The sequence below is a fragment of the Asterias amurensis genome, chromosome 7, assembly GCF_032118995.1.
Source record: "Asterias amurensis chromosome 7, ASM3211899v1".
Taxonomy (NCBI): Eukaryota; Metazoa; Echinodermata; class Asteroidea; order Forcipulatida; family Asteriidae; genus Asterias; species Asterias amurensis.
This window is the reverse complement of record NC_092654.1, coordinates 5,888,499-5,912,241: the sequence shown is the minus strand read 5'-3', so window position 1 is coordinate 5,912,241 and position 23,743 is coordinate 5,888,499. Positions and strand designations below refer to the sequence as shown.

General features: G+C 40.2%; 1 protein-coding gene across 2 annotated transcripts in view; it reads left to right on the top strand.

Annotated features, from left to right (window-relative positions):
• LOC139939476 (vesicle-fusing ATPase-like) overlaps positions 1-23,743 on the top strand; it is a 220,769-nt gene that overhangs the window by 119,298 nt on the left and 77,728 nt on the right. For both annotated transcript variants that reach the window (XM_071935430.1, XM_071935429.1), the window contains 4 exons: positions 4,124-4,281; positions 12,245-12,319; positions 12,996-13,086; positions 13,262-13,336. In XM_071935430.1, the coding sequence (XP_071791531.1) occupies positions 4,124-4,281; positions 12,245-12,319; positions 12,996-13,086; positions 13,262-13,336 (399 nt within the window). The remainder of the gene's footprint in view (positions 1-4,123; positions 4,282-12,244; positions 12,320-12,995; positions 13,087-13,261; positions 13,337-23,743) is intronic.

Sequence of the window (23,743 nt, the reverse complement as noted above, 5' to 3'; positions counted from 1 at the left end):
GAATCAAGGCTATGGCGTCAAGGGGTCATTATAAAAGATAAGCCGTTTTTGACTCTCGGCTGAAAAAGCCGCGCGGCCGGGTGCATTTTTGACTCGAGTTATTTATTACTAAATGCAAATTTTGAGAGTAAAATGGTTATTAACCGGTATCTACGATGTCTATTTGGCCATACAAAGGTAATAGTTGAAATATTGAGATCATCCTTTATTGGCTGTTTAAGTAAACAGGGGTGGGGGGGGTCGTAACTTTCACATGACACCAAAAAGTCCGAAAGTAGTTGATGATTCAGTGAACACTGCTCACTTTTGTGAAGGGGTTGAAAATTAGGCTGCGCAGGAATTAGCCTTCCCTTTGTGAGAGGAGGTCCTTTGTAACTTACAAAATTCAATCCAAGATTTCGCCTACTTCTTCAGGTCAATGGGTAACCTGAAGAATAATTAGCCAACATTTGTGACATTCCTGTTTTCAACAAGCCATATTTCAATAATAAATTAACTTAATCTCCATCTGGTCATTAAGAAAAAACAATGAAATGTTCAACTCATCTTACAATAACTGAAACGGCGAGTGAAGGTTTTTATTGAAATTCACAGATGTGACGAAAAAAACACAGTTTTTAACATGAAAGTTTCAACATGTACATGTACATCACTCCATCCTGACTCCCGTGATCACACCACTGAGTCTACCAGGGGAAGTTACAATGCTACAAGAATAAAAATGCAAGTCCTGTTCATTCATGAGTTAAAACAAATGGTTTAATAAACCATAAAATTCACTTAGCAAACCCAAACTGATCACATTTGATAATTAATCAAGGAAGGCTAATTCTTGCGCAGCCTATTTTCATACCCTTCACAAAAGTGAGCAGTGCTCACCCAGGCATGAATTATTTTCCTGACTTTTTGGTGTCATATGAAAGTAGAGACCACAGTATTGTCGAATGGTCATGGACAGGAGAACAAGAAAACTGATAGCCTTGACCGGCATGCTTCATCCGCGGTTGAACGTGAGCAGACTTTATCTTCCAAGGTTAGAGGGCGGTTGGGGGTTGTTGAGTGTGGCAGACAGTGTTAACACCGAGCTCAGGAGCTTGCATTGTCATGTAAGGATGACTACGGAGAACTTGCTAAAAGTTGCGCAGAAATTTATGAAAGCGAGTGAGTTTGGCCGAAGGATTACTAGAAGGAAAGGCAAGAGGAAAAAGATTGGCAAGTAGGTAGGTAGGTTCTTATGGTGTACTAAAGAAGTGGCCTGCTACAAGTCCTGGAATTGGTTAAAGAGCAAAGAGCTGAAGAAGGCGCCAGACCAGTCTCTAAGGACAAATATACTGAAGGCAAGGATTGAGAAAGCAAACTTTGCTTCATGTTGTCATTGAGTGTGGACGGCCCAGACATACATGTAATAATAATAATAACAACCGCATTCCTATAGCGCCTAACACCTCCAAAAGAAAGTCTCTAAGCGCTCAGAGGAAACAAAAGAATAGACATAGCCAAGCTCGAGGAGTTACCAGCACATTCTTTTGCATGCTGTGATAAGATGAAATGGCGCTGCTCTTCATAAAACAGCGCCCCAAAAAGAAAAAGAAATAAGCTTCACATGAGTTGAAAGTGAGTCAACCAAGTGGTTCAATATGCAGGTAGGATTAACTTGGATATGCCTAGTAAAGTTCCACAGTTTCAGGTAGGAAGTTTAAAAACCTTGCAATTTTTTTCTTTTTATGCCCTGTGGAGGCGAAGCCACCAAAGGGGCATACTGTTTCCGACATGTCCTTCTGTGTGTGTGTGTGCGTGCATGGTGTGTGTGTTGTGATGTGTGTGTGCGTGCGCGTGGCTGTGGCATGGTGTTATGGTGCTGTGATTTGTGTGTGTGTGTGCGTGCGTGCGTGCGTGCATGCATGCATTAGGATATGTGTACAGGCTATAACTTAGGATTCAAAACTTTTCATGTGGATTGGTTTGGGGATCCCTAAGAAGCCTACTGCTTTTGCACCCTAGGCCAAATGTCAAGGTTTTTACGGCTAAAACACAATAAATTATGCCTTCCCACCATACTACCCCCTCTGCCTTCCCTCACCCCTCCTCACCCCCTCACCTATCCTTCCCAACTCATCTTACTACCCCCTCTGCCTTCCCTCACCCCTCCTCACCCCCTCACCTATCCTTCCCAACTCATCTTACTACCCCCTCTGCCTTCCCTCACCCCTCCTCACCCCCTCACCTATCCTTCCCAACTCATCTTACTACCCCCTCTGCCTTCCCTCACCCCTCCTCACCCCCTCACCTATCCTTCACAACTCATCTTACTACCCCCTCTGCCTTCCCTCACCCCTCCTCACCCCCTCACCTATCCTTCCCAACTCATCTTACTACCCCCTCTGCCTTCCCTCACCCCTCCTCACCCCCTCACCTATCCTTCCCAACTCATCTTACTACCCCCTCTGCCTTCCCTCACCCCTCCTCACCCCCTCACCTATCCTTCCCAACTCATCTTACTACCCCCTCTGCCTTCCCTCACCCCTCCTCACCCCCTCACCTATCCTTCCCAACTCATCTTACTACCCCCTCTGCCTTCCCTCACCCCTCCTCACCCCCTCACCTATCCTTCCCAACTCATCTTACTACCCCCTCTGCCTTCCCTCACCCCTCCTCACCCCCTCACCTATCCTTCCCAACTCATCTTACTACCCCCTCTGCCTTCCCTCACCCCTCCTCACCCCCTCACCTATCCTTCCCAACTCATCTTACTACCCCCTCTGCCTTCCCTCACCCCTCCTCACCCCCTCACCTATCCTTCCCAACTCATCTTCCCCAGCCTTCTACCAACCCACTTTGACAGTGATTAAATCTCCTTTAAAATAAATGTGATGCAGAAAGAGTAGAAATTGGGGGGGGGGTAGTTGTACATGTAGTGTGTATGAGTGTTTTCACCCATTGGTCTTTCCCACCTACATGGCAGAGTATCAGCAGCACAACACTGGCTAAGATTATTTGTGGAAAAAACCCACTGTTCTACAATGTACATGTGTCATATGTCAAGAAACGGACTGGCTTGCAGGGCATTTGTGTTTTTAAACACGACTTTTCTTGTATTTAAACGAAACAATGTCAAGTTTCATTGACAAAATAAGTTATTAATGGCTGGAAAAAGGTGCTTCTTACTGGAATTCATACTGTTTTGGTGAATTGATTAAACAAAATTTCATTGAAGGGAGACCGTCAAGCACGACAATAAAAAATTATACACTAGACACCAAGAAGTCCGAAAATAATTAATAATTGGGTGAGCACTACTCACTTTTGTAACGGGTATGAAAATTAGGCTGCGCAGGAATTAGCCTTCCCATTGTGAGAGGTTTTGAGAGGCAAGTCCTTTGTAGCTTACAAAATTCAATCCAAGATGTTGGCTACTTCAAGTCAATGGGTAACCTGAAGAATAAGTAGCCAACATCTGTGACATTCCTTTTTTCAACAAATCATATTTGAATTATCAATTTACTCAATCCCCATCTGGTTATTAAGAAAAAAACAATGAAATCTTACAATAACTGAAATGTGGGGCGAAGAATTTTATTCAAAGTCACAGATGTGAAGAAAAAACAAACAGTTTTTAACATGGAAATTACACAAGTAGCGCCACCCCATGCCTGACTCCCATGAACACACCACTGAGTTTACCAGGGAAAGTTATAATGCTACATGAAAAAAAACTGCAATTCCTATTCATTCATGCAAAAGTGGTATAATAAACCAAGAAATATCAGCAAACCCAAACTGATCGCAATATTGATCATAAATTTATCACATCACCCTCAATTTTGTAAGCTCACAAAATGGAAGGCTAATGCGCAGCCTAATTTTCATACCCTTCACAAAAGTGAGCAGTTCTCACTCAGGCATGAATTATTTTCAGACTTCTTGGTGTCATATGAAAGTAGAGACCACAAGCTCTAATACATGTAAACCTCCCCCAAAATCGTTTATTTTATTATTTAGCAGCCATTTCAAAAGTGTATAGTTTTTTTTTAGACACCTGGTAGATTCACTTGCAGAAATAATTTCTGTGTTTAAATTTATTCAGCATTTAGAGACCACATTTTGTTCTCATTTATTTTTCTAGGCACTGGAAAAACATTGATGGCAAGAACAATCGGCAGGATGTTGAATTCAAGGGAACCACAGATTGTCAATGGTCCTGAAATTCTCAACAAGTTTGTTGGTGAATCTGAGGCAAATATTCGCAAATTGTTTTCTGCTGCAGAAGATGAACAAAAAAAGGCAAGTTTTTTTTTCTCCTTCACAATGTTTTTCTTTCCTGCCTTTACCTGGTTATAGTAGTGAAACATTGCTTAATAAATACTTATAATGACTTTTTGTAATTTGCTTTTCTTTTAGCTCATTAAACTGTAAAATATATTTTGAAATGCAAGTGAATTTTTTTTTTCTTCAGAGGTCCATGGATCAAAAAAAGTAATTGTTTCTCACAGTTGTGAAGACATTGTATAATTTACAAATTTTAGTGACAACTCTACATGATCTGTAATAAAATCTGTTACCTGCCTCATCTAGCATTTAAAGTGTGCCAGGTGGGTTTGAGGTGCAAAAATGCTCACTGAACTCAATGTGTAACACGAAGTTTGATTGGCTGTTTCTTACGAACATTCCAATTGTTAGATATGTGTGGGTTTTTTCTTTTCGATGGACTTTAGGAGAACCATGGAGGAAGGAAGAGAAGGAGCTCGAACAAAGGGACTTCAAAAGTCGAACCCGTGGTACCTTGGTCGTTTAACGACACCTCATAATCACCCACATACCTTATACAAACAATGGGCGACCTCGCGTATGTGAGTTTGCGCGTGCGCACTTGGTTCTTCACTCAACTATGGTGTCGTATGTCGTATGGATATAATACAGAAAAAACAACTTTTTTGAGACCTGATAAAAATTGTGTACACTTGTGCCCACCAAATCGAAAAAAACAATTGAATACCAACCACCCTCGTGTGCCAATACCCAAATTTTGAACCACCGCTATTGACTGGAAAGTCACAAAAAATGTAAAAATATGCCATGATGTTTCAGTGAAACACCACAAACGGTATATGAAAACGTGTATATTCACAATTCTTGTCTCCAATGATTCAACTTTACCTGAAGGCAACGGTGCAGAGCGGCGGTACCGCACGTTCTGTACAAAGAGATCCAATCCTGCTCGTTATTCGGCCGTCCAGCTGGAGGTCTCCTATCTTTTTCCACTGTCAGACAGGGGCATTGTCAGGGTATTCTTTTGTTACTCTGCGGTTTTGCGGGTCGTTCGAGCTCCTTCTCTTCCTTCCTCCATGGGAGAACACATATTGGTTGATTTACATATTGCTAAAAATGCAGAGTTTGTTTTGCAACAATAATCCCATATAGCACCCCAGTGCTTATTCAGTCCCAAAACAACCCTAATATGGCCTAAACTTGGTTTATATAGACGATGAGACCTACGTTTACATTCAAACTGCCTTCTGTTGAAGATTGCGTGTACTTTCTAGCTGGCTGCCAAAACACAAATCATGTTATATGGTTTTCGAGTGACGTCAGATGTCACATCGTCTATAACAATGTAGTTTTTAATAGAAAGGGTCAATTACTCTTGACCTAGAGTGATGCTTCACTGACTGTTTCATCCATACAAATGAAGTTGCTTTTCCTGCAGTTTTTTCTTTATCATTTACTTCAAAATTTGAACTTTTGTTTGTTTAATTTTTGTGATACTCAAGGCATGCGCCATACAGTATGATGCTCAATGTTTGTTAACAAAACAAAGAGCGATGAGCATAACAGATTGTTTTTGAATGTATCTGTCAAACTAACTTGTTGCTCTTCTACTGTGACCAGTAGGACTCAAGTGCCCTTAAGGTTTTATTGGCATGGTCCACAACATAATTCTTACCTGCTAATCTTGCAATCACATTGATCCCTAAGTTTTCAATTGCTAAGTTTGTTCATGTACATAAATATATACCACAGAGCCCTCATTAGCCCATATCCTTTACCAATGATGCCCAGGGATATAACGTCCTCTTTTCTTTAGCAACCGTTAAAGGCGGTTGAATTCGCACCTCTCTCGAAATACGCAATTTTTCCTTCATCACCATCCTGAGTCATTTCGGATTTTACTACCAGAGTACATTATTTGACATAGTGACACTGCTAGACCATTCTGATGCAATAGTTCAATAGCTCAGTTTGTTGCTGAAACTTTTGAATTATTTCTGACATTTCTCCTGTGCTGTAGCATTATGAGATGTTGACATTTTGGACTGGCCATTGTCAGAATTAGGCTCATTGTAATACGTGGTATTTATTTTATAGGGGCAGACCTACATGTACATGTACATGTATATTGTACTAATGAATGTGTGTTTTATTTTACATGGGTAGATTTACTAATGGATGTTTGTTTTTCTCCCCAAAGGTTATGAACTCTTGTTATTATGCTAGTTTTGTAACTTTGTTCATGAATGGAAGTGCAGGGCCAGTGCCTTCACTTTAGTGGTCACACAGGTTGGTAGGTGTACATGTACATGTAGTTGTGCAGTGAAGGTTGAGCTCATTTGCACAAGGTTGTGGAACGCAAGATTTTAGGGATTTTACTTGAAGCCATTTAATTGACTCTGGAATGGATCATGTGTTACTATATTATATATCTAAGATGCAAAAAGCTAAGCGTTTTAAAACTCAGCACAGAATTGTTGTTCGAGTGCATTTTTGTTGGTGTTTAAAATAGTGAGTATAGTCCAAGGAGACTCACCTTTAGGTTAACATATTTTCTGGGATGTGACGTCACAAGAGTTAAGGGAACCCTAATCAAACTTACCTTAATCTATGCGAATTCAATATTCTTGACTTCAGCATGATTTTTTGTGTTTGATGGGATCAAGATGAACTACATGTAAGCAGTTGCTACATTTGTATTGAGCTCATTTGTTAATTTCAGTAGATCATGAGATAGAAAGATTGTACAGAAGCCAAAAATTTGGCATTTTCCCCAGCAATTGCAAATAAATGTAAAGAAACTGCAAATACATGTACATGTACAATAGTTTTGTCAAAGAGACTATTATTCACCTACAGAGTATAGCAAATGTGTTTCATGTTACAGTTGTCCCAGGTTGACTGTGACAGTCATCTTAATCCCAATTCACTTAACCGAGTACACAAAAGGGTGATTATGCTCAGAGAAGAGCAGTTTTTGTCTTCCATTTGAGCTCATTCAGCCATGAATTCATGGACATCTTTCATTTTCACACAACACTTAGGAAACATGTCATAGAATTATTTCTTAATTAGTTGTATTGGTAAAATGTTGATGTTGATGTGTTTATATATACGGTACTCTGGATCCAGGCTGTGCCTCTACAGCAATGTCAGCTGTGTTGAAACTTTCCTGATTCAACTTCTAATTGCCGGGGACATCAACCCTAACCCTGGACCTGACACTTGCCTCCAGCCAATGGAACCTCACGTAGTGCATTTTCTGCCTCGTAATTAACCTCTGCGCAGGAGAAACTAACTTCTTGGCCTTAATTCAAAGGAGCATCGCTTATCTCCTTCACCATATGGTCGCACATCAGATTACTAGGAGTAAACCGGCAGCTGCCAACCAAGAGGGGGTCCAAGGGAGGGCTCAATAAGGACACACCATCGGCATATAAGTTAACTAAGGCACCATCCCAGCAATGCAACTTCGCCTTATGGAACTGTGTTCCATAAATCAAAAAAATCATACTCTCTGTGATGCTACATGTATCGTGGAGAGATCCATCGACATTTGTGCAATCACAAAAACGTGGCTTACCAGAGACCACAGAGACAACTACGCTTAGCCGCCCTCCAAAACATGCTCCCAGACTACATAGAAATCCTCATATGTCTAATTCAAACTACTTTACACTCCAGCTTCCCTATCCGGCTTATACATGTTGGCCAGAACTGATGTCAAAGAAACTCTTAACTGTTCCTACAATCTTTGAAGATTCCACGATATGTACAGTGTTCCTCCCATTGGATTGAGCTAACTCACGCCTCAAGGCCATTTCACTCCTCTGCACTGACATTTTTAGTGATAAGTTTAAGAGCTTAAAGAAGATAAAGCCAAGCGCATTGAAGCTACTGAAAAAAATAAACTTCCTAAGGATCCAAAGGTGTCCGGGCTTGTGAAACTTCGGAACAAAACCAATGCTTTATTTGGTCAACACTTCCCCCGTAAACCTCTGAAGCCCTTTCATTTTCAATCCAAGATCCATGCGAGTACTCACTCAGTCCAGTCTTCCACTTACAAGGGTATTCAGCTGGCCAGCAACCAACACCTTTGGTCTTTGGGCAGGTGGCGCAAGATCCTCCTTTGCCCCCAAAGGTAGATGGGAATATGGCGGGGGGTTTGGGTGGAAATGACTCTTTCGTAGCTGCGCCGACTCCCATTCTAGGCCCCATCAGGGGTCAGCTAAGGTTCTTTGCTGAGACCTGGTTTCTTTTCTGTTTCAACCAGCGGTTGCTTACATTTGTAAACATTAGTGAACAATGGCTAATCTATAGAATTTGTATGCACCCCTCCATCTGACATACATTACATTAGTAAGCATGAGTGAACAATGGCTAATCAATAGAGTTTTTAGGCACCTCTCCATCGGACATTCATGTAAACCCCCGTCTTGCTCCATTGGGCTGGTCCTCAAGGAGATCCAAAAGAATACCTGAACGACTTGAACCAATTCTACTGGCGGTTTGATAACAATATAGCCCTCTCCATGACCTAACTAAAGATCAACTATTTGCTACATGTACGTTTGCTTCAAACATTAATGATAACAATAGAACTCTGCTGACAACTGCCCAAGTTGAAAAGTCCTTCAAATATATCAAACCCAATAAAGCTGCAGGACCAGACGAGATCTCTGGAATGATCCTTTAAACCTGCTGTAAAGAACTGGCTGAAATCTTCAGACAACTCTTCCAATGGTCCCTTGACTGCCATATCGTCCCAAGGATTTGGAAAGCATCAACCATCGCTCGTGTCCACAAGAAGTCAAAGCCAAAGGACTTTAATGACTTTAGACCAATTGCCCTCACAGCCACCATGATGAAATGTTTCGAACATATTATTAAAGATGTACTTTTAGATGAAACTAATAACTTGTTGGACCCTTTTCAGTTTGCCTACCGGGCAAACTGTGGTGTATCGGATGCCTTTGGTACATTATTACATTATTGCATAATACTTAAGAACATCTTAACAAACCTAATGTATGTGCGTACTTTATTCATTGATTTTTCATTGGATTTCAACACAATTAAACCGCATATTCTTTTAAGTAAATTGCTTAATATAAATATTAACTCACATCTTGCCCTCTGGATTGCTGATTTTTTTAATTTTAGGCCACAAAGGGTAAGATTTGCCAACACATTTTCTGACATCACTCACATTAGCACAGGTGTTCCTCAAGATTGTGTTTTGTCACCATTGCTATTTTCTATGTATACCAGTGACTTCCAGTTGGATAATAATCAGTGTTTTCTGACCAAATATGCAGATGACACAGCCCTAACAGGGCTCATTACAAATAATGATGAAGTTGGGTACAGAAATGAAATAACTAAATTTCTTATTTGGTGTGAAAACAACATGTACAGTATCTAGTTCTGAATGTCAAAAAAACTAAAGAAATTGATAAAAAATTTAAAGACATTATCCAAAACCACTCAGGCAGGATCCAACAGCTATGCTTAAAAACCAACCGGTTTAAGGATTCCTTTCTCCCTAGTGCAATTAAGCTTTTTAACAGTAGATGGTCGAGATAATTTGGTTCATGCTTATATTTTGTTCTTTTTACATGCTCCCCCATGTCTTTTTATCATTATATTTGTATATCTGTAAGATGTAATTTTATTCTTGTTTTTTATTATTGCTATGTCTTTCTTGTATGTATTGTATAGTCTCCTTTACACAGGGAAGACAAATTTCATGTTTTTTATCATGACAATTAGGCCTGGGCGAATAATTCGAATATCCGGTTAATGGCGAATAGGTTTTCCTATCCGTAACCGCGAATGCCTTTTTTTTCTTAACCGGATATCCGCATAGGGCGCGAATACCTATTTACAAACCGGATAATTCTGTAATTACAACCGAGAAACCGGATATTCTTTAATATCCGAATATCCGCGGACGTCGGTCGACAACTGAAATGAATTGTTTTGTCGGAATTCGTATGAAACTTCTATTAAAAAAGCATAAAAAAGCATATATTAAGTATTTAACTATGCTCACCTCCTTGAAGAGTTAAAACGATGACATTTCTGACGTAATTTGTTCAAAGATTACAAAAGTTTTCCTTCACGTAGAGTCAATCACGATCAAAAGAAAAAGCAAGTCTCCATCTTAAAATTAGATCCGGTCATTTTTATGAATGAACCGAGTGACACTGGTCTAAAACTAATATCAATCCGCCCATAACATCCCATTCACAAACGAACAGCGCCCTCTAGCGACAAAAAATATTTTTTTTTTATTTTTTTTTTTAAATAGCGCCCTCTAGCGGCGAAAAAAACATTTGAATATCCGGTTAATTTCGGATAGTTGGCCAGCGGTATCCGAATAACAAAAATTCACTATTCGCCCAGCACTAATGACAATAAATATTTTTAATCTTTAATCTTAAATTTTTGGCTAAGCGTCCCCTTTTGGAGTTGGAATTCCTTTCAGAAGTCAATGGGTCTGACTACTCAGTCTTTCACCAGTATGGTTGAAATCATACCACAATGCTGTTCACACATGAGACCTGTACAGATTCACCTATTGGCATTCTACAAACCAAAGCTTCACATATTATCCTTACAAGTACCTGTACATCCCCTTGTTCGCAGTTACATTCTGTGGTGGTGCACCCATCAGAATCTGAACCCCGGGTTACAGTTTCGCCTCCCTCGACTAACTCTAACTCTCAAAACAGATGCCTCAAACAAAGATTCGGGAGCTTACATGGGGGAAGACTCGGTAGCAGGTGTCTGGCGCCCATCGGAACATCATTGTCTTGGAACTCCTGGCAGCCTGATTCACTGGGATAATTTTACAGTTGTGTCATACATAAATGAGCAGGGAGTTACCTTGTCCCCGCAATGTGCCTGTGTTTATGTCCTACATGTACATGTACATGTACATGTACATGTGTGTTTAACCTATTGTATGGGTTTCCATCTCCAACAGAACACTGGGAGTCAGAATGTCATGGCAGTCAATACGAAAGGAAAACAGACACAACAAAATGAGTCCTTGAAAACCTGTGACATAAGATAAGGTCTGAAAAGAGTTTTGGATTTTGTGGTACAAAGACAAAATCTAAGATTAAGTGGTAGAGCTGTCACCCCATGAGTGTCGAGACTTGGGTTCAATGTGGAGAAGCATAGAACTGGATCAAAGATTCCATGCAATGTGTAAACTTGAAGTCCACTATTTCCGAAATATAGTGGAGAGCCTTGCCGTTAAGTGCTTTGAAGATGATTTGTTGAGTAGATACAGGGAGCCAGTGAAGGTATTTCAGAATGGGGGTGATAGAACAGGATTTTCTAGACAGTGTCACAATGCGAGCTTTGGTGTTTTGGAGGTGTTGAAGACAGGAAATCTGGTTGTTAGGAAAACTGTAGAGAAGAGCATAGCCACTGTAAAGACACGGGGTAACATGCATGAAAGACCTTTTCAGTGGTACATCTTTATTGGGGGCACATGTCCACATACGTTTCCCCCCATTCTCCCTCCTTCCCAGGGTGATATCGAATTCATTTGGGGTGTGCTTGAAAGCATTCTGAATCAAATCTTGAAAGATTTCTGCATTACCGCAATCTAGGACCCTGCATCTATGTACAGAAGAGCCTTTTAGTTAATTTTTGTTCAAATATGTGGGGATGTGACACTTTGGTTAAACCAAGATAATTTAATTTGAATTTTTCAACTGAAAATGATCAGTTGTTGAGAAAAGACTGATTTGATAATAAGCCTGTCATCATACATACATGTACAACACGATTGGAAGGTTTTGTTTTCAATCTTCCAGATTTGTGATGCTTTGTTGACAATTGGAACCACACTCTTCAATTTGCAAAATGTGCTTCACAACATCAATCCCATACAAACTTGGATGGAAAGCAAAAATTTGGCATTTGTAGTTAAGATTTTCTTGTTTCTTTGTACTTGCAGTGTGGTGTTAACAGTGGACTCCATATTGTTATTTTTGATGAAATTGACGCTATATGTAAACAACGTGGAACAATGGTAAATACATTTGTCTAAAGTTTGTGACTCTTTTGAGAAAGTTATGGTTTGTTTTAATTTTTATTTTTGTAATTTTTGCCAGTAACATTTTCTTCTTACAGAGTTTATGGCACAATGGAAAGTACAGTGGAGTCAACAAAGTGTTTTGGTGTTCAATAAACAAATTTCTTCAATCTGTGACCTTAATCGAACCTACAATGTATACAATGTATAAAATGAATATTTTTAGCAAGTTGTCAGTTGAAGTAAACACCAATTCGGGCACGCAAGTGTTGAGCACTGCGTTCCATTGCTGCGGTGTCTTCAGTGCCTAGGTCATGCACAAAGACACCACAGTTGTTAAGTTTTGTCAATGGAGGGCGCTACCAATTTTGTTTAGTCGGATTGATCTAGACTACTTTATAAAAATTGAAACCGGTTATTGAAATGTCCTTTTTAAGAAAAAAGAAAAGCAACAAAAAATTACACATTCTTTTTGTGTTTAACAACTCACACCTCTTACTTTCTTGCCTAAGCATGGAGATTGACCTTTCGGCAGTCATTAGTGTACATGTAGCTAGTACATGTAGTTCTTAGGGATAAGCTTTACTACTAAATTAATACAGCTGACCACACTGTTTTCAGACATCAAACCTTTGCAAATAACTTTGTATGTTTGTTCATTTGTATTGTTTAGAGTGGAAGTACAGGAGTCCATGATACTGTTGTTAACCAGCTGCTTGCCAAAATTGATGGAGTTGAACAGCTGAACAACATTCTCGTAATTGGTAAATTTCTACTAAAGCTATATTTTAAGAGCAATGACATGTTTTTGTTAATTTGTGTTTAGCCTTTGAGATTAGCACTGTATACTTAATACCTTCCTGCGTCAAGTTCAAAGTTACATGAACATAATTTTTTTATATTATCGGTAAACGGTTGTTTTGTTTTAATTTTATGCAGGAATGACCAATAGACGTGATCTTATTGATGAAGCATTGCTGCGACCTGGGCGTTTGGAAGTCCAAATGGAAATTGGTACGACAACAAATTCAATTGAAATTTACACCTTTAATTTGTCATAAATGAAAGTTGGTCTAATCATCTAGCTATTACATGTATGTTTGTATAAGTTGTCTGACACATTTGTTCATCTCCCTTAATATTTTATAATGGTTTTTTTACTCCCTTAATATTTCCCTGTCTATGTTTATTTCCCTGTCCCAGGTTTATTTCCTCGTCCCAGGTTTATTTCCTCTTGAGTCCCGTTTTTAATTCCCTTAATATTTCCCCATCCCTTAATATTTCCCCCACCATGTTTATTTCCCCGTCCCAGGTTTATTTCCTCTTTCCGGTTTTTTATTCCCTTAATATTTCCCCGTTTATGTTTATTTCCCTGTCCCAGGTTTATTTCCTCGTCCCAGGTTTATTTCCTCTTGAGTCCCGTTTTTAATTCCCTTAATATTTCCCCGTCCCTTAATATTTCCCCCACCATGTTTATTTCCCCGTCCCAGGTTTATTTCCTCTTTCCGGTTTTTTATTCCCTTAATATTTCCCCGTTTATGTTTATTTCCCTGTCCCAGCTTTATTTCCTCTTCCTGTTTTTTCTCATTCCCTTAATATTTCCCCGTCCCAGGTTTATTTCTTCGTCCCAGGTTTATTTCTTCTTCTCGTTTTGTCATTCCCTTAATAATTTTCCCGTCCGTTAATATTTCCCCGTCTTTGTTAATATCCCCGTCCCAGGTTTATTTCTTCTTCCCATTTTTGTCTCAGTCAATTAATATTTTCCCATCCCTTAATATTTCCCTGTCCATGTTCATTTCCTCATCCCAGGTTTATTTCTTCTTCCCATTTTTGTCTCAGTTGATTAATATTTCCCCTTCTATGTTCATTTCCCCGTCCCAGGTTTATTTCTTCGACCCATTTTTGTCTTGGTCTATTAATATTTTCCCGTCCCTTAATGTTTCCCCGTCCATGTTCATTTCCCTGTCCCAGGTTTTATTTCTTCTTCCCATTTTTTCTCAGTCGATTAATATCCCCAGGCCCCCAACCCCACCCCAAGGGTTATTTCCCCTTCCCAGTTTTTGTTTTCCCATCCCGGATTGTTTCTATTTATCTACCCAAAATACATCAAAATGCTCCCATGCCAACAACTCCTGGCATCAAAGGAAAAAAATCACAAAATTCCCTTAGATGTGCCTCAATTGTAACTATACTGGGGTTCTTATACAAAATATTACATTTGTTGTAACTTGATACAAAGTATAACAACACTTCGACATTTTTGCTTTGTATGCTGACTGCCCACATTGACCACACTTATTGCTGAGACTCTGCTCGTTTGGGACAGGGAAATAAACATGGGACGGAAAAATATAAAGGGATGGTGAAATATTAGGGGGGAAAAAAACGGGTAATAGGAAATAAACCTGGGCGGGGAAGGGACGAGGAAATATTACGGGACTGAGAAAAAAACGGGAAGGGGAAATAAACCTGGGATGGGGAAATAAACCTGGGACGCGGGGAAATAAACTGGGGACGAGGAAGGAACGGGGAAATATTACGGGACTGAGAAAAAACGGAAGGGGAAATAAACCTGTGACGGGGAAATAAACCTGTGACGGGAATAAACCTGGGACGGGAAACAAACCTGGGACGGGGAAATGAACCTGGGACAGGGAAATGCTTAGGGGAAAAAAAAGCAGGAAGAGGAAATAAACCTAGGACGGGAAAAAAAACCTGGGACGGGGAAATGTTAAGGGACAGAGAAAAAAAACGGGGAAACAACTCGGACGGGGAAATAATTATTATAGGACCGAGAAAAAAAAACGGGAAGTGGAAATAAAGCTGGGACGCGGAATTGTAAGGGAAAAAAAAAGAGAAAAAAAACGGAAGGGGAAAATAAACCTAGGACGGGGAATAAACCTGGGACGGGGAATAAACCTGGGACGGGAAATAAACCTTGGGCGGGGAAATAAACCTTGGGCGGGGAAATAAACCTGGGACGGGGAATAAACCTGGGACGGGAAACACCAGCGAAAACAAATTGAAAAAACATCATGCAAAATGTGGATGTGGGAGGATTCGACCAAATATAATAGAACTTGAGCTGGATACATGTATCTATAATTTAGAGGTAGATTTTCTTTCAAACAATTCATTATTTGTCATTCAGCTAAATTAATAATGCTTCAGCAAAATAGGTAATCATTTCAAATCATTGTACAGTTTATGGTTGTCGGAAGGAGAGAACATTCGGTCAGTGGTGGTCGGGCGGGAAATAATGAGAGCTCGGCGGGTTTTCCTTCAATAATGACCGTGGGCAGTAGCCTACCTGCCATACCCACAGAAAAAAATGTACACAGATCTGTCTGTGGTTGACTTTGTAGTTGCAACGATCCTTGCCGCTGTGGGGGAATTGGTGAAAAGGAAGCTTGTTTAATCCACTGCACAGTGAGCAGCACGCTGTAGCCGGCCGCAATCTTTAGAAAATAGGGCAATGATCATGGTCCATTGTTATGCATGATACTCTATGCACCGCACTGAGCCTAGGTTTGTCGGGCCGCGGCCTGCCGACCCTCTGCGCTTCAAGGCCCCGCCGATAAAAATATTGTTGACGCTGGTCAATGGTCTCAAGTACATTTTACTTTAGGGGCTGGCCCACCCATCGGTCGACCGGGTGTTGAACTTGGGTCAATGCATGGCCTTCTTTCCTTTGAGCAACGGTGGCGCGGCACTGACGCTGGCCTGGCTTAGATTCCTGGGTCTTATGGCCAGCATGGTGGTTTTAATCGATTCTTGCAGGCGGAGGATGAGGCCTATTCAGCTTCATCTCCTCTCCTACTTCCGACCTAGCCGTCATTCGATCCACACCCTGGTGCCTACCAAGCCTTGGCTGATCCCCCACCTTTGTTGGTGGATGGCCAACCTCGCGCAGGGTCAAGCGTTCTGTCTGCCCCATCTGTCCTTGACCATCGTCAACGATGCGTTATGTATGGCTAGGGTATGGGGCCCGGAATATCTCTCAACCCTAGAAATGCTGGTGGACCGCAATGCCCTTCAGCACTTCCTGGCACAGATAGCGAGGCAAGCCGTCCTGGTGTGTTATGACAGCGCTACCGTATATCAACCACCAGGGGGGGCACCCGATTGGCTCGTCTGCGGCACTGATTTGGGATTAACCCCACTGGTGCATACAGCAGAGGACCCCTCTGTCGGCGGTCTCCATCCCAGGGAAGGACAAGAGGGCCTCCACTCGTAGAGTATACGATTGCCGACTTTGCCATTTCTTTAAATGGTGTAGACAGCGTGCTATACATCCCGCCAATACATCTGTAGAAAAATCGGGAATTTTCTCCGGTACCTTTTTCTAAAGCAGGCTGGCGACGGCCACGGTGAAGAATTACCGGTCGGCCATCGCAGCGGTTCACGCGGGGTTTGCCGATGGAACAACGGTTTTCTGATAACCAGGCAATCCGGCAGCTGACTAGGGGGATGTTTGTTACCCGTCCCCCTGTGTGCACGGTGGTCCCATCCTTGGACCTCCTTAGCGTATTGTCAGCCCTAACCAAACCCCCTTCGAACCGCTAAGTGGGGCCACTTTGTTGCACGGGTGGCTTGTTGGTGGCAGTTGCTACGTCTTGCCGACGTAGCGGACTCCACGTAATACCTACAATGTATACTGCGGGGTTCTTGGCTAAGATTCATTCCGATTCTTTACAACCCCCAGACATCTTTGTCCCTGACTTTAAAGCCTTTTTGGCGGTCGTGGTCGACAGACTTTGGTGCCCTGTATGGGCATTAGGTGGTATGTCGACCGCACAAAGTCAATCAGAACTGGCCACGAACAACTGTTTGTGTCCACGGTTCCACCATTCCGACAGGCATCTTGCGATATGATCGCACGTTGGAAAGTCACGGCTAATCGTTCGGTGCCGGGCGGGTGGCCTGCGGCCGATGGTCCGGTTCATGCCTACGAGATGTGGGGAGTTTTCCTCATGGACTTTCTCTAAAGGTGTCCCCATGAAGGGTATCATAAGGGCTGCTTCCTGGAAGAACTGTTGCAGTCGTCTGGAATGAATCTTGTGGCAGATCTGGGTCAGGTTTGACCAGAACAGGACGTCAGATGATCAGTTTTTGGCCTGGTCTGGCCAAACTACATGTAGGTATCCAACTGTTAGATCTGTGTCAGATCTGGCCACACCTGGTCAGATTTTTAAACTCAGGTCAGGTTTGGCCGGGCAGAGGAATCTTGAGGTTAGATCTGTGCCAGGGCTAGCAACACAAGATAAGAGAATAACGGATCTGGGCCAGCTGTATTGCCACAATTGATCATGTTGCCATATCTGGGCCAGATGTGGCCAAACCAGGAATCTCAGTGCAAGGCATCTACTTCGACTTGACTCAAGTCCCAAATCCATGAGAGTCTGATATTATTTTCTGTCCCAACCCCAAAAGTAACCCAACCTGTGCCGATTCCTCGATATCACAATAGCTACATTTTGATGTTAAGGGCGAACTGCTAAATGGCTTGTTGAAATGTTGGCGGATATGTTTAGGGACCGGGAAACAAGACTTTAATCATGTCTAGCCTACACTAGGTCAGATGATGTCAGATCTGGGCTAGGTGTGGCCAGATCAGGAATCCAAACATCAAATCTATGCTAGATCTGGTCAAACTAGGACAGATGACGTAATTGTATCTTACGAGGTCTGGCAACACTAGCCATGTGATGTTAGATCAGCAGGACTTGGCACACAAGAATATCATTAAGTCAGCTATGGGCCAGGTCTACGTCTAAGTACAAAATAATCTGATTGTTGTCCACTATGGCCTGGGTCTGGCTCCAGAACCTGACGTCGTTAGATGTACACCCGATGAGCCAAATGGATGTTCTGGCCATTTCCAGTCAAATGCCATATCTTACCCTGGCCCAAAACACCCCTTTCATTATTGGTGTATAACCATGACAACACATATTGCAATTAGGCCAGATCTTGCAAATCATCAGATTAGGTATGGCAAGACCTGACATACATGTATATCTTACACTAATTATCCGGGCTTGGTCATTTCTGGCCAAGATCTGACGCCATCTGACCTGGTTCAGTGGAAACACCTTGCCCAGATTTGCAATTATCTGGGCTGGTGTGGCCAGAACAGGCACAGATCTAGAAATATCTGACACATTATTTGGCCAAACCTGGCACAGGTCCCTGACATTAAGATTTATTGACCTGGCCTTCCTCGGCTCAGATTTGATATCAATTGACCCGGTATGGCCAGACCTGGCACAGATCTAACAAGATCTGACCTGGCTTGGCTTAACCAGACACAGATCTACTTCAGAATCGATGTAGTCTGGTCAGGCCCAGATATATCAGTAACTGGCCAAGACCATGCCAGGGCCTGTCGCTTCTGGGCAAGATCTGGAGCCAGTTTGTCATAGTTAGCTGTGATGGATATGTTGTTATTTGGTTTGTTGAACAGTAAAACTTGCCAGTATACCTACATCTATGCGTCTCCACAATCCAAGATATGTCAAACAAGCACTCTTAATTGGAAGCCATTTTGAAATTCAAGATGGCTCTTTAAACCAAATGATCCAACATAACCATCCAATTGTGTTCATTGACCCTGCAAACATGGGTATAGACACCAACACCAAGTTTCTGTGAGGCTCGAAGACCGTGATACAGGCAAAAATGCATTTGATAGGTGGCAATTTTGAAATTCAAAATGGCGGCCTTAACTTAATGATTCAATATTTGTTTCTATTGGTTTTATATATATATATTAATTATGTTAATGCTAGCTTGAATGGCTTGATAGTCATTGCGAATGTTACTTTATAGTCACCAAAAAACCAGGATTTTACAACAACATTGCCAAAGTTATGGAAACAAATACATAACTAGACATTAGGTGTTTGTGAACAAACACAAGGCTGTTCGGGGTTCTTTTGCTTGGATCATGTGCTATCATGACCAAGGAGTCTATAACTGAAACAATTGAAAATAGGTTGTATATTTCTTGAGATATGGTCTCACTTCCGGTTGACCTGAAAGTAGAGGTCAACTTGAGGTCAAGGTTTTTAAAAATCAATCTCCATGCCCCAATGAGTTCAAAAATTGGTCATGTACTTCTTGAGATATGGTGCTGCAAAGATTTCCACTGTAACTTGTCAATAGAGGGCGGTATTTAAGATGAGCGGTATCAACATCTCCTTTCTTTTTTAAGGCAAATAATGTATGTGACCCGACAAGATTGGTTCTTTATACAAGTAATTTATTCACAAGCACAAAAGATTAAAAAAGGGTTGATGCGTAAGTCTATAAAAGAACAGAAAAGAAAAAGATTATAAGCAAACATAAGATTATACAATAGAAATGTAGAAAATACAAACATTAAATCAAAATAACCAAAGTAAACCTGAAACATTAAGTTCTATGGCAAAGAGAAAATGTCAAGCTTAAGAAGATAAACTTTTACAATAGAGAAACACAGAAATCTAAATGTACAAAAGAAACAATAACTTAATCATAACTGAAAAACCTTAATGGCAAAAAGAGCAAAATAAGGAATAATAACAATTATCAAAAGTGACTCAGTCAAAGTTATCCTAGCAAGAACTTTGCAATGAACTAGGTAAATCAATTAACAAGAAAAACCAATAATGAAATGAAATCCATACAACTAATTTAAACTTCCCTGTGACATGAACACTAAAAGAATGGACATGGAAGAGTCTAAAACAACAAATAACTATACACTCCATCTTCAATGAAATGTAAAGTAAATTATAATAAACCAAACTATTTCTTAAGGAAACTTGTAAGAGAACTCTTTTCCTTCCTCCATATACATGTAGCAAGGTAAATTAATCCAAGGAAACATTATCCTCAACTGTTTCAAATATAAACAGAGTAAAGACAATCCAAAAAGGACAAGCACTGGCTTAATTAGTGCTTACAAACCAAAACAAAAGTAACAACAAATGCAAAGAACTACAATTGTATAGACAAAGGAAACTTATCCAAACCACTTAAAATACAGTGAATCTCCTTAGAAATGGCAATAATTATAAACACAAATATGGATTGTAGTCTGGCAGTAATAAGAAACAAAGAAAGATTTGGTACTTACATAACAAGGATGGGAATAACTCTGAAAACTGGAATAGCTCTGAGACTTCTTGGAAAATGACTTATTCACACGATGATAACTTGCAATGGAATGACTTACTTGCACAATAAGCTACTCTATACCTGGGGTAAAGCTGGGGCTGACCATACCCTAGGAAATAAGACCCTCAGCAGGTGGGCTCCTGCTAAGTCAACAATTAGTTAACTTAAGAGGGGGCAGTCACTTAAAGTGCCTGGTCACATGTATAACTGAATTTGTTATCCCCAAAAGTTCAATTAAAAAGTTGAATAAATGTAAAAACTTGTATTTGACTCAGGATTGTTTGATTTGTTTGGTTTCTTGAGTTCATGACAATATTTTTAGAGTCCATTGTCATGTGACAAACTCCTTAGGATAAAATCCTTGTACTTGGTTGGTGGTTTGATGTTTGATCTAGTCGTACGAGTGGATTTCACTGAACTCTTAATCACCAAACTCTGTGCTTATGATCACCATTTTCCGCTTACTGTGTTTTTCAAACATCATGCATGCACACAGGTTATGTTGGGCTAACAACTGAGAAAAAGAAAAGGTACATTGTAACACTATTCGATTTAAAGATAAGAATCAAACTTAAATATTAAAAAAAGAAATATGTTTTTAGTTTTGGGGGATAAATTTTGTATACTTTGGACGGACATCCGAACTCGCAATCCTCAGGTGTGATGTCATGACCGATGACCGCTAGTTCAATCTTTAGAGCTCAAAGGGTATATAACTGAAAAGAACTTGAACATTGGTTGTGCAGTTCTTGAGATAAGGTCCCACTTCCGGTTGACCCGGAAATAAAGGTCAACATGGGGGTCATACCTACCCGATGCGATTGTCCAATGCCAAAGGAGCCCATAACTGAAAAAAGTCTGAAAATCGGTTGGGTTGTTTTTGAGATAAGGTCCAACTTCCGGTTGACCCGGAAATAAAGGTCAACATGGGGATCTTAGTTTTCAAAGTTAATATTTAATGCCAAAGTAGTCTATAACTGAAAAAAGTTTGAAAATCGGTTGTGTAGTTCTTGAGAAATGGTCCCACTTCCGGTTGACTCAAAAGAAGAGGTCAAAATGCGGTCACGGATTTTCCCCAACAAAATTTAATGCCTTAGGAATCTATAACTAAAGAAATAAAATAAATCGGTTGTGTAACTCTTCAGATATGGTCCCACTTCCGGTTGACCCGGAAGTAGAGGTCAAATCGGGGTCACGGTTACCCGAGGCAATTCTCCTATGCCTAATGAGTCTAATACTGAAAAAACTTTGAAATCGGCCGTACACTTCTTAAGATATAGTGCTGCAAAGAAAAACTCATTAAAGCTTCTGATTAGCATAAATTAACATGTGATGACATCACAGTCTTAAAATTGTGTTTTTCGTACTAGTAAATTTCATAAGGTACACGATGGTATGCAACTTACCCCAATCCAATGCCTTTTGCAAAATCTCAATTTTGTATTGCATTAACCGTGGAGAAGCTATTGCAATGCGTTGAATGTGACTGCATCAAGTTTATGAGGTACTACATGTACGTTGCACCCATGATGCCAAGATTTTTAATTAATCGTTAATTATAGACGTACTTTGATTGATTTTAATGGACTGAAACATCTCTTATTAGAATCTGTTACTCCAATCCCCAAGGAGTCTATATCTACAAACAGTCTGTTAAACGGTCGTGTAATTCTTGACATATAGTGCTACAAAGATTTCCCAATTAAATATGCAAATATGGGTCACGTGGTTAATTAATTACGAATTTAAAACAAATTTGGTCGGTGGTTTGATGTTTGATCTAGTACAAGTTGATTTCACAGAACTCTTAACCACCAAACTCTGTGCCTATGATCACCATTTTTCGCTTACTGTGTTTTTAAACATCATATCATGTCGTGCATGCACACAGGTTATGTTGGGCTTACAATTGAGAAAAAGAAAAGGCAACACTATCGATATAGAGATAAGAATCAAACTTAAATAAATTATTACTAAAAGAAATATATTTTTAATTTTTGGGGATAAAAAAAAATTTGATATCGGCAGAGATTCGAACTCGCAATTCTCTGATGTGTAGTTGCGACTGATGACCACTAGGCTAGAAGGGCACGATGTAAAAATGGTGGGTTTTTACATGTGTACATGGATGTACAATGTACATCAACAGAGGGGATTATGATTCGGCGAAATAATTCTCGTTTCATGATTTTGTCACTAAATATGAACTGTTAAGTATTAATATAACTATTAAGTAGGGTTGAAATGTAGTATTAGATGCCTTTAGGGTTTTTCGACGACGACGTCGATGTCGTCAAAAACCCCTATCTAATTACGCACGTTTGTTTTAACGAAAACCCATGCACAGAGTAATTGGTCCAGAATGCGGTTAGAAAAACAAGGACAAATTTAACGCACGTTCTAACGAAAATCCCAAACCTCCGTACTTTGTGCGTGTACACAGTAATGTGTCCAGAACGCGGGTAGGAAACAAAATAGTGTAGACTCCTCTCAAGAAGTCAACAACTCATAGAGGTACACATGTACATACTGTGTTGTATTACCAAAGAGAATATTTCACAATAACATGAAAGTGACTGCATCAAGTTTACAAATTAAAAATTCAAATGAAGACCACGTAGTTAATTAATGAAGATTTTGTACACTTTTTTATGAGAGTAAAGCTTAGGTTCTAAGCTTCAATTTGATATATGATTTAACTATTTTATCCTAATACTTTAGGAGTAGGGGCCTAAACAAAAATGCTGTACAAACGCTATGGGGTTTTAGGCGGAAACAAATAATAATAATAATAATAATAATAATAATAATAATAAAAATAATAAAAATCTCGACGAAAACAATACCTGTTCCGATGGTAGGTCGGAACAGCTAATAATAATAAAAGTAATAAAAATCTCGACGAAAACAATACCTGTTCCAACGGTAGGTCGGAACAGCTAAAAAGGCGGCCATTTTAAATTCCAAGATGGCCGCCATCTGAAACAATTCAGTTGTACCTTTTATTGCTATATATGTAATTCTAGCCACAAAAAATCACAGTTGTATGACATTCACAGCCAAAGTTGAAAGAAAAATATAACTTAAATGGTGGCCATTTTGAAATCCAAGATGGCCGCAATCTGCCAGATTTTCATTTTTTGCCAACATGTATTTTTCTTGTTTTGTAGGACCTAAAGAAGGTATCTTGCTAGGTGGCATCTTCTAATCATTTATTTTCTACGGATCACCATAAGCTCCTGGACTAATATGATACCT